This window comes from Coregonus clupeaformis, unplaced genomic scaffold (genome assembly GCF_020615455.1).
Source record: "Coregonus clupeaformis isolate EN_2021a unplaced genomic scaffold, ASM2061545v1 scaf1051, whole genome shotgun sequence".
Lineage (NCBI taxonomy): Eukaryota > Metazoa > Chordata > Actinopteri > Salmoniformes > Salmonidae > Coregonus > Coregonus clupeaformis.
Genome location: NW_025534505.1, coordinates 126175 through 138255, shown reverse-complemented (window position 1 = coordinate 138255; position 12081 = coordinate 126175). Strand labels below are relative to the sequence as shown.

General features: G+C 43.6%; 1 protein-coding gene across 2 annotated transcripts in view; it reads right to left on the bottom strand.

Moving 5' to 3' along the window:
• LOC121558155 (protein argonaute-3) overlaps positions 1-10794 on the bottom strand; it is a 31155-nt gene extending 20361 nt beyond the window's left edge. Inside the window, exons 1-2 of one of the 2 annotated variants that reach the window (XM_045217408.1) lie at positions 10350-10794; positions 9918-10146 (exon numbers count right to left, since the gene is read on the bottom strand). In XM_045217408.1, the coding sequence (XP_045073343.1) occupies positions 9918-9936 (19 nt within the window). In that variant the 5' untranslated portion in view covers positions 9937-10146; positions 10350-10794. Of the gene's footprint in view, positions 1-9917 lie in introns of both variants that reach the window. The other variant, XM_045217409.1, reaches the window with a different exon arrangement.
• Positions 10795-12081: the final 1287 nt, after the last annotated feature.

Below are 12081 nucleotides of genomic sequence, written 5' to 3'. Positions count from 1 at the left end.
GTAAATACAGAGCAGAGGAAAAGAGAAAAGAACAAAGCTAGGAGCTAGCGTCATAGGGGCTGTCAGAGGGAACTCTACTCTGGTCAGACAAAACTGGCGATAACACACACCCACAAACAGAAATTCAGAACATGGCAAAAAACTTGGGGGAAACTACTCAACATTTCCAAGCTTCCGGTTATTAAAGCTAACCCTCCTGGCTATTTCTCCTTCAGACTTTCAAAGAAATGGATTCAAAACACACTCGTGTGCAGAACTAGACTAGATAGCAAAAAGGCTGCCGCAAAATACCTTCCAAGGCATGCTAGCCTATTTTCTCTGTCGGTCCCTGATATTTCAGAATGATTCTCAAGCACACACACACAGGGCTTAGTATCTCTCAATTCTTCCCTTCTAAACTATTTGAGCCTCTTGCAAACAAAACAAGTACAAGCATACCCCTGGGAACTGAAGAGGAGAGAACATCGCAGAGGGATGCAGCTGTCAAGGGCCAGGGCATGGAGGTAAGTAGAGGGGGGAGCTAACTACTCTAGTCTGAGGCTTCTCTGACACTGTGTAGGCCCCAGCGGCCACGAGCTGGCCCTGTCCTCGGGTCACCCACTACCCATACAAGGCATGTTCAGTACCAAGCAAGCAACACAGCACAGAGAGACCAGTGGCTCAGTGGAACACACACACACACACACACACACACACACAGAGATAAGCAGAATAGTAAGCGCGGGGACATACACACAGAGTGTGAAGCTGAACTAACTGCTCATATGAACTCATTGACCTGATACACACCAATGGATCAACCAAAAATGTCTGACTCTACAAAACAACAAAAGTTGAGGCATAAACTGCAAACCATGATTAGTATTCAACTATCCTGTAATACCATGACCTGGGAACTATTGGCCTTCCCATTGACATATTGAGATTGCCGGCAATGACAGAGAGCCTACTCAAAAGCACATGTGGAGGCATCAAAGGCTTGTGATCTGCGTCATTTAGCGGTGAGAGAGGGAGCAGGTTCAAGGAAACCTCCCCCTCGTGCGTTTACTCTGAAAGATTGTGTGTGTGTGTGTGGTCAGAAAATGTGTAAAGGACGGACGTGTTTTTCAAACAGAAAAATTCTAGGTACCCCTCCCAGTCTTTCAACGTTCTGTCTCGTCTTGTTTTCTGTCCCTACAGTACAAATCAAATGTTATTTGTCACATGCGCTGAATACAACAGGTGTAGACCTTACCGTGAAATGCTTACTTACAAGCCCTTAACCAACAACGCAGTTCAAGAAATTGAGTTAAGAAAATATTTACTAAATAAACTAAAGTAAAAAATTTAATAACAATAACGAGTACCGGTACCGAGTCAATGTGCGGGGTTACAGGTTAGTCGAGGTAATTTGTACATGTAGGTAGGGGTAAAGTGACTATGCATAGATAATAAACAGTGAGTAGAAGCAGTGTAAAAACAAAAGGGGGGTAGTAGAGAGAACAATCTAGGATTTGGGTGGCTAGAGTCTGACCGCTAAGTATATAGGTCCTGGATGGCCGGAAGCTTGGCCCCAGTGATGTACTGGGCCGTACGCACTTCCCTCTGCAGCACCTTATGGTCAGATGCCAAGCAGTTGCCATACCAGGCGGTGATGCAACCGGTCAGGATGCTCTCGATGGTGCAGCTGTAGAACTTTTTGAGGATCTGGGGACCCATGCCAAATAATTTCAGTCTCCTTAGGGTGAAAAGGCGTTGTCGTGCCCTCTTCACGACTGTCTTTGTGTGTTTAGACCATGATAGTTTGTTGGTGATGTGGACACCAAGGAACTTGAAACTCTCGACCCGCTCCACTACAGCCCCGTTGATGTGAATGGGGGTGTGTCCGGCCCTCCTTTTCCTAAAGTCCACGATCAGCTCCTTTGTCTTGCTCACGTTGAGGGAGAGGTTGTTGTCCTGACACCACACTACCAGGTCTCTGACCACCTCCCTACAGACACCAACTAACAGAGGCAGTTAACTGAATAGTATTCGTTAAGGCACAACGTAGCAAAATGTTGTGCAAAGGAAAACAAAAAGTTATTAGACAAGGTCAGATAGTTCTTCCCTGTTTCTGACCGCTTTCTTCCGTATGGTGCCTAATGAATATGTCCCTGATATTACAAAGAAAAAGTATGTGGGTATGTGGAGAGATAAGGAGGCATCACAGAACTGACCTTGTAATGACAATTTCTCAGTCAAACTGTAACAGTGGATGTGGCAAACTGGGACCAAAGCGATAAACTTCGCAAGGGTGGCTTTGCAAGGTTGGCTTCCTGCAATTGTTCCATCATTTATTTTATTTAAATGTATTTTATGAGCAAGCCAGCATTCGATTTCAGGCGACCTCAGCTTGCTACACTCATAGGTTGGACGCTGCTCAATGTTATGAGGTGAAAAATGACTAGGCTATATTATCACAGGCTAGGAGAGAGACCAGTAACCACATCCCTGAAAAGCACTGACCGGGGTCATGTTCAGTAGGCATGGAACGGATGAAAACACTCCGAAACAGACTCAAACAGGGATGTATTCTACTACCTGAACTCAATGAACTCCAACAAGAAACTCTTAAATTGTATTGCAACCGTGTGCCCTAATTACCATTACACTGTACACATAAAGTCTGGGCTCTCCCTTTCTCGCTCCCGCTGCCTTCCCCAATGATTGGCTGCAAACGTACCCACACAGACGCAGGGCAGGCCCACACACACTCACAATACAGCTGTTGTGTGTCTAATCCGGATAGGGCTGTGGGAACAGGGCGAGTGCTCCGAGACGGGGCACAAAGGCGTCAGTCACAGCAGGCAGCGGCCCAGGCACACACGGACGGACGGACTGACGGACGCACACAGTGACAGTAGAGCACCGTGGGGTGGGGGCTGGGAGGGACTGTTGTGTGTCAAACAACTAGTTTATTCCCCCTCTGTCGCTTCTCCCATCTACCTCAGTGCTCCGAGAGTGTCGGCCACAGACTGGAGCCACCACAGCTGCTACCATTCACTCCACAGCCAAACACAGGCCAAAGCTGTACAGGGAGACCAAGGAGGGAGAGGCAACATGAAGTACTCGGAGGATGGATGGCAGGGGGGAAGCAAAGCAGGCTGGACCTAGAGCGTACACACACACCAACACAGTCACTCGCACACGTCAAAGAGCTAGCTCTGTTAGCCTGGCTGAGGATTCCACAGGGGCATGTTAAATGGAACACTGTAAACCAGGGCAAGCCCAGCATGGTCGGAAAATAGGGGTACTAGCGGAAGTGAGGAGGGCACAATTAAACATGTTTAGTGGTCAGGGAGACCCTCCGACTGTGACTAGGAGGGAGGGAGAGATATGGACTGGTGTTAGGCCAGGGGTCAAGTTACTGCAGGATTATGTGTTTGTAACAACAACAAAATGTATAAAAACGCAGAAGGAATACCTTGCTGCGTTTTGTAAACACAGAGCTAAAATGCTTCAGACTAATTTTGTGCTTCAGTTGTACTTCTCCAATCAGATGAGAATTCATGAAAGGGCATTCTAACAGCAGACAGCACTGATGTGTAGATACTTTTCTCTGGAAAAATGCAAGATTAACTTCTTGCAAAACATTAGGAAATGTAGCTGCCTTCATTCTTTCCATTATAAACATTAGAAATATAATATATATCGTTTTTGCAAAAAATACCTCACTTTTTCCATTGTAAGCTTATTTACTTGTGTGGCTGCCAGCCAAATAGCGTTGCACTTCTGTTGTCATTGATGAAAATGAAGCTATTTTTCTGTTGAATGTGTTGCACTAATGTATTTTCTGTGAAGGAAAACTACAGTTGCAGGCCCCTGATCACTCTAATGAAGCAAAAAACACTTCACTTTCCATTTAAAAATGCAGATTTTTTGATGGTCTGTTTTGAAAATGCTGATTTTTGAACTCCAACAAGACCCCTCTAGGCTCATCTCAGTGAAGTCAGTCAGTGATACAAAAAAGACCTACTAGTGCCAGCCAATCAAATGCGTTGTTTCAAAAAGGCACAAAAAAAAAAACATTCTGGGATATCTTTGCTCGCTTTCAACAACGATGTCAGGCTCTGTCTTCTCTCCTTCAGTTCTCCCACAAAAGTTTGGTTACCCCCTTAAGACACTCCCCTCATGTCAGCCCCTGGGTCCCTCTCTTCCTGGCTGAACCCCCCTGCACTGGGTCACTCTGTTGTGTTCCCCCCATAGACTTAGGCTAAATGGTCCTCCCTAAACACAGAGCTCAGGAAGGAGAGAAGAGTGCCAAGTCCAGGCCTCCTCCTCGTCCCACTGATCGTGAGCTGAGACAGACATCCCCCAGCCTTACAGCCCACTCCTACTGGGCCCTCCTACTGACTCAGTCAGTCCTCTCCATCTATCCCCACGCTCTCTCCCTCCCTCTCTGGCTCTATGATTCATTCTCTCTCTGGCTCTCTCCTACTCTACTCCCCTGATTCGTCTCCCTCCCTCACTATCCCGCTTTTTGGCTCAGTCTCTCTCCATCCCACTCTCCCTCCAACTCTCACACAAAGCCCACCCACATGAGTTCAATACTAGCCACACTCACAACATGTGCATGCAGACACAGACAGAGATGCTTCTCAGTCTAGCACACAAACACGGGCTGTTTTTATTAAGACTTGTTAGAAGTGAAAACTAACATTCCTTTCTAGGCTATGGGGTCACAGGCAGCAAGATCCTAATGAACACAGGCTCAGCAGGGTTGTGTTCATTATGGCACGCAGCGAAAAACACTTTGAAACACAGAAAGAGAAATTGAGTATTCCTCCCAGTTTCAGTCTTTTCTTCCAGTTGGTGCCTAATGAATACTACTCAGGCTTAGCCTGTGTGTGAATATTCTAGCTGATCGTCAACATCATACGATTGTGAGTGGTGCAATATGTCCCAGACTAGTGTCCCAAATGGACTAGCTTTGGACAAGGATTTGAAAATCAAAAGGGGGTTCCCGACTTCCCGCCTTTTCTCTTCAAATAAAGCGAGGAGCTACCCCCCCCAATGAGAGAGAGATCAAGGAGTTAGGATAAGAAAGAAGGGTGGTGAAGAGGGAAAAAAAGCAGGAAGAACAAGAGGAAGGAGAATAGAAGGAGCGGGAGAGTGTGAAAACTGCCATATATGCCTATTCAAACATAGCTACTGCTAACAAACTTTAAGTACCTCAACCACCTTTACCTAGAAGACCCCCTTGATAGTCATTCATACTTAGTAACTGAGTCAATCACCCTTGGCAACCAGCCTAAACTAGTGTGATGAGACAGACCGGGGGTCCCCTGTACTGCCTGTGTGGTGTTCCTTTGTCTTTCAGTAAGCCCCACACAGGTGTGTGAGGATGAGTGTGTGTATGTCACGGGTGTATCCATTACAACAGGAAGCAGCTGGACTCCTCATGCACTATTAAGCGTGCCAGGTTACCCACCCAAAACCCCAACTGACAATAGAACTCATCTTAACACCACATACTATACTGAACAAAAATATAAAAACGCAACATGCAACAATTTCAAAGATTTTACTGAGTTACAGTTCATATGAGGAAATCAGTCAATTGAAATAAATTCATTAGGCCCTAATCTATGGATTTCACATGACTGGGAATACAGATATGCATCTTTTGGCACAAATACTTGTTCAAAAATAAAAATAAATAAAAAGGGCCTCACAATTTGCCTCAGGATCTCGTCACAGTATTTTTGTGCATTCAAATTGCCATCGATAAAATGCAGTTGTGTTAGTTGGCCATAGCTTATGCCTGCCCATACCATAACCTCACCATGGGGGACTCTGTTCACAACGTTGACATCAGCAAACCGCTCGCCAACACAACACCATACACATGGTCTGTGGTTGCGAGGCCGGTTGGACGTACTGCCAAATTCTCTAAAACAACGTTGGAGGCGGCTTATGGTAGAGAAATGAACATTCAATTATCTGGCAATAGCTCTGGTGGACATTCCTGCAGTCAGCATGCCAATTGCACGTTCCCTCAAAACTTGAGACATCTGTGGCATTGTGTTGTGTGACAAAACTGCACATTTTAGAGTGGCCTTTTATTGTCCCCAGCACAAGATGCACCGGTGTAATGATCATGCTGTTTAATCAGCTTCTTGATATGCCACACCTGTCAGGTAGATGGATTATCTTGGCAAATGAGAAATGCTCACTAACAGGGATGTAAACAAATTGGTGCACAAAATGAGAGAAATTTGCATTTTATGCATATGGAACATTTCTGGGATCTTTTATTTCAGCTCATGAAAACATGGGACCAACACTTTACATGTTGCATTTATATTTTTGTCCAGTGTAATATCCAACCTCATATGAACAAAGTTTTCTGATCATGTGTTGCCTTTCAAATACCATCCAGACAGAGCTACAAAATGACGGATGTGATTTTATGGGTTAAAAGCTCAAGTCATATCCTATGAGCACTAGCTAATCTTGTATGTTTCTCAAAACGGCACAAACGTCGCATGCTGCCAGACTACCGTTGGAATGAATCGTGTCTTACTAAGCAGGCCAGGCAATCAATTAGCATTTTCTCACGCCACACTCTTCTAGCGACAAGGGCCCCCTTTCAATCATTCACTGAGGAATCAGATCCACTGTTCTGTTCCCCCTCATGACTGTATGTCTGTTAACCATTAGGTACGCAGCTGACGGACAGAAAACACCTGCCCTGTTCAGGTTTGTTTTTTAGGGCACACTGTAGCAAAATGTTTTGAAACAGAAAAGGAAAAATGAGCACTTCTTATCAGTCGAAGTCCAGATAGTCCCACCCTGTTGTAGTCCACATTCTACCATTTGGTGCATAATGAACACGGCCCAGTTATCCCCCTATTAAACTCTACAACTTGAGAAGGCTTGGAGGTCAGTTGCCGGGGGGACCTCCTCTGGAGGGAATCAATATAGCCCTGTCTGGCCTGGCCGTATCAGGTGTCACTCACTGGGTCTACCTGCTAGGGTATCTTTGCAGGAGAAGCTTCCGTTACGAATACAGACAAAGCAAACTGTAAAAACGGTTTCCCTGGCTGTCATTGCAAAAGGCAATGAGAAGGAACGGTCTGACCTAGGCTACCATCTAGGTTATACAGGGTCTACTGTACTATGGATGCTTCCCCTTTTGATTTAGGCCTAGCCTACACGTCACCACTGTTTTGCAGTCTACTCATGAGAAAACATGACCATGCAGTCCCATTGACTATTCAAACTGAAATGCTTTGAATAAGGAAAAGTAGTCAGTAACTTTACCTAGCCTCTCCTGACCTAGGGCCCTATAAAATCTGATTTATTTTTTGCCTGAATCCATTTACTTTTTTCCCAAAATTCAGTTTTGTTTTTCCAGGTTTCCGTCTTTCGCAGTTTTTGCTCCCCAAAAAAAACGTTTCTAATAGAAAAACAACAAAATAGTATGTTCTAAGTCCATTACAAACATCAGGAGACCACTTTTGAGGTCTGAGAAAAGATCTAAGAAATGTTGGTGTAGTTACCCTTTAATGCAAGTGTGCACCAGCTAGAGACCGTTGTTTGGTTAGCGGTGTTTCTGTAGCGCTCATGTGATTGCAGAGTTAGCTTATCAAATGGCCACTGGATTAATGCAAATAATGATATAATTCTGCCAGGTAGGCATAGGCTACTTTGTAGTTCACATTTAGTTGAGACGGTTTTTGGGGAAGCGTTTCCATCTACCAGCAGACGGTTATCATTAGCATTATCGCTAACGGTAGACTAGACATATGTGCGCACTGCACACAGCACAGACACAGGGACATTACTGTTCCGTTTCATACAGTTGCAGGAAAATCCAAATCACTGACGCATTTTGTTCATGTCTTATGATTAACTTGGGCAAATTAATGAATTTTCTAATAAGTTCAATACATTTACTTGATTTCCTACTAAGTTCCATACATTTTTTAATATTGTTGAATTCCGTTTTAATGTCTGGATTCCGTGATTCCGTCCGCATTTTCCGCAACGCGGATTTTATAGGGCCCTACTGACCTCTGATAAACAGTGTGGCACATGTCTGCTGTGACAAACAAGACGACCCTATTGCTGAACCACAGGAGGCTGCTGAGGGGAGAACGACTCATAATGTCCGGAACGGAGCAAATGGAATGGCAACAAACACCTGGAGACCATACGTTTGATGTATTTGTTACCATTCCACTCCAGTCATTACCACAGCCCGTCCTCCCCAATTAAGGTGCTGCCAACCTCCTGTGTGCTGAATGTTTCATCAAGCATAACCATGTGGACTTTTCTATGACTAACGATTGAGCGTCATGAGTAGGAGGATACCCATAAAGGCTGAAGTGTGAAATATGATGCCACAAAACTTTTGTTAAGTCTCCATTTCATAGCATTCCTCCATTTATGACTAGCCTAACTTTATAAGACTTCATCAAAGACACTGTACTCCCACATGGTGTGTGTATAGAATGACATTTCACCTGTGACTCACACATGGCCAACAGACAATTGTTGAGGAACTCCCCTAGATACAGTTTTTTTTTAAGTACCTGGTGGACATTCATGAATTTTCCTATGCGATTTTAGCAACAGTGGGTGTATTTACATACACTAGCATTGCTTTCAATTATATTGGGTTGCACAAAAACAGTCTGTGGGAAGCCAAAGTTAAATACAATTCAACTTGCTGTGCCTGTGGGCAGGACGGTTGGTCATTATGACAGAGGAACGTAATTAATATCTAAAGGATCGTATTAATAAAGACTTTCCAAACCCATCTGTTGTAGACCCACTTCACCTCTGATTACATCATGTCAAAATAAAAGTCCCCCACAAATTATTCCTATTTTGTCCACATCAAATCAACTTTTATTTGTCACATACACGTGTTTAGCAGATGTTATTGCGGGTGTAGCTAAATGCTTGTGCTTCTAGCTCCGACAGTGCAGTAATATCTAACAAGTAATATCTAACAATTTCACAACATATACCCAATACACACAAATCTAGTAAGGAATACAATTTAAGAATATATATACATATATGGACAAGCAATGACAGAGTGGCATGGACTAAGATACAGTAGAATATTATAGAATAGAATACAGTATATACATATGAGATGAGTAGTGCAAGATATATGAACATTATTAAAGTGACTAGTATCCCATTTCTGGCCAGTATTGTTATTGTGTGTGTTTGAATTTTTGTTTTTTATTGTCTTAGATGATTTTTTTAATAGAGGGGGAGGGAGTGGGTCAACAACAGACCCATAATTGGAAAGTCTGTTTAATAATAAGATCCTTTAGATATTGTGTCTCAAATTCCCCAGTCATAATGACAAACCGTCCTGCCCACCGGCACAGTAAGTTGAAATGGAATTGTATTAAACTTATGGCTTCCCACGGACTGTATGGCGCAAGTGCAAGACTTTTATTTTGACATGAAGCAAGCAGAAAACAGATCCAAGTTTGGAAAGTCTGTTTAATTTATGTTATATTCGATGTTTTTTCTCAATTTCCCACCTGCATAAGGACCAACCCTATAGTCAGCGTAAGTTGAAATTGAGTTTTATTTGACTTCTGTCTTCCAGCGAACTATTCCGTTTTTTTTTGCAACCTAATTACTAGCAATGCTAGTATGTAAATACTAGCGTTGCTAAAAGCAGCCATCCACGCACGAGACACCTCAACCAACACCTGTGGGTTGGCGTTGTCTTAAGTCAATGGACATGGACCAAAGAAAACTCACATTGGCTGGCTAACTAGCAATCAAATAACGTTCATGTTTTTGCTGGTTATAGTTTTTTTTCAGTTTCTGCTTGTGTTGCAATGTCAGTGTTGGGAAACATTGCATGCAACAATTTAGTAGATAATTTTAGGATGACATGAGCAATGACAGCCAATTACCTGTGGTTCCGATTTCCATTCATGAGGTCCCTGCCCGGTTCACTCCCCGGATCACAGATGTCAAATGTCAGGAACCCTTGCTTGGTTCAATCTGGTTTCTCGGCAGTTCAACGCCTCACAGGCGATGCAGCCGAGTAGTTACGGGTTCCCCCGAGTTCTCCTCTCCGCTCACTGTCAAACGGGCCCCTTTTCCAGTCCCTTTGCATGGGGGTCTTCCGTGTCCCGGTGTCTGCAAGTCGTTCACACGATCAAGGTATCCAATCAGATTTCACTGCCACGGCGATACTTGCTCGAGCCAAAACAACGCTGATAAACTAGCTAGCAACTAGCTAGCTCCTAGATTAGCAAGTGGATTGAGACAAACATAGCTAGCTGACAATTATGTCAAGATATCATAATTGCAGAATCACTGGGATCTTTAGTTTTTCTTACCAGTTTGCTGAATAAAAATCCGATAACATAGATAAGTTTGGTTTTACGTCCAGCAGAAGTCGAGTAAGGCTTGCTCGTTGGCGATAATTAGCCAGCTAGCCATCTAACGTTAGCTACCTACGACTACTAGTTAGAATTCTCATCCGACAATAGACGACTAACGTTACTTATCCCTCAAAGTCTGCTGTCGATAGGCAGCTTGCACCCGTTTTGATGTGCAGCCTTGTTTCCACTGATGTCACTCTCCAACAGCGGCCAGTCTCGCTGTTTCTAGGCTGTCAACTCCCGGTTGCATTCGCCGATATGGCTAAGATTTTCAGCCCCGTTGCCTGAGCTCAACTCTGCGGGGCTCTGACCAACTAAATATGGTGAAGTTACTACTCTGACACCGACAGGAAGAGGTGGGTTCTATCTCAAATAGGAAACGCCAAACGTCAGAATGAAGCACTTCGCCAAAAGACAGTACAGTATGAAGATAGGCAGAAACTGCTTCTCCAATAGAAATCCCCGATCACGTTGGCTAGCTAAGCTCATGCGCAGAAATACGTAATCGGGTCTAACGGTCGCCTGGCGCCTAATTGCGCATGTGCATGCCGTCAAATCAAAGGCACCCACCTTCGATATAAAGTTGTTTTTGACGAAAATGAAAACGAGTCAGTTTGTCACTTTCACGAGGTCTGAGTAATAACATGTTCAATTACTTAAGACATTGTTTCGAATCTAGGTTGTGCCTTTAGATTTCGAAAAATTAACAACTAAGGAATAATTTTTCACTTCTATCATTGACTTCTAGAACCCCAAACCCCGGTCTGGTCTGCTTTGGTCAGTTTCGCAAGCGTTCCTGCAAGTCTCGCGATATAGCGCCTCTGCGTTTAGAAACTCTGTGCTTCGATTTTAGCCAATGGGAATAAATTATATCACAGTAATTAACAGAGAACATCTGTTCTTATGTCAAAATGTTTCCCCTTTCCTCTCTACAGACTGACATACGTTTATTTTAAATGGAATAAGGTTTCAGACAGTGGAGGCTCCTCAAGAGGAAGGGGAGGACCATCCTCCTCAGTGAATTTAATAAAAATAAAAATGTTAAAACATAAAAAAAGTTATCATTTTTAGATAAAACTATACTAAATATATTCACGTCACCAAATAATTGATTAAAACACACTGTTTTACAATGAAGGTCTACAGTAGCCTCAACAGCACTCTGTAGGGTAGCGCCATGGCGTAGCCGGAGGACAGCTAGCTTCCGTCCTCCTCTTGGTACATTGACTTCAATACCAAACCTAGGAGGCTCTTGGTTCTCACCCCCTTCCATAGACTTACACAGTAATCATGGCAACTTCCGGAGGACGTCCTCCAACCTATCAGAGCTCTTGCAGCATGAACTGACATGTTGTCCACCCAATCAAAGGATCAGAGAATGAATCTAGTACTGAAAGCATAAGCTACAGCTAGCTAGCGCTGCAGTGCATAAAATGTGGTGAGTAGTTGACTCAAAGAGAGAGAAAGACAATAGTTGAACAGTTTTCAAGAAAAACATTTCTTCAAAAATGAAGGAGAAGCAAGAGAGAGAGAGTGTCATTTTTTTTTCAGTTTCAGTTACTTAGCTAGCAAATGCAGCTGGCTAGTTTAGCCTACTCAAACACCAGGCTCAAACAGAGTGATGCTATGTTAGCTAGCTGGCTATGACTATCCAACAGAACACTGGAACTCTTCCAAGTCAAAGTAA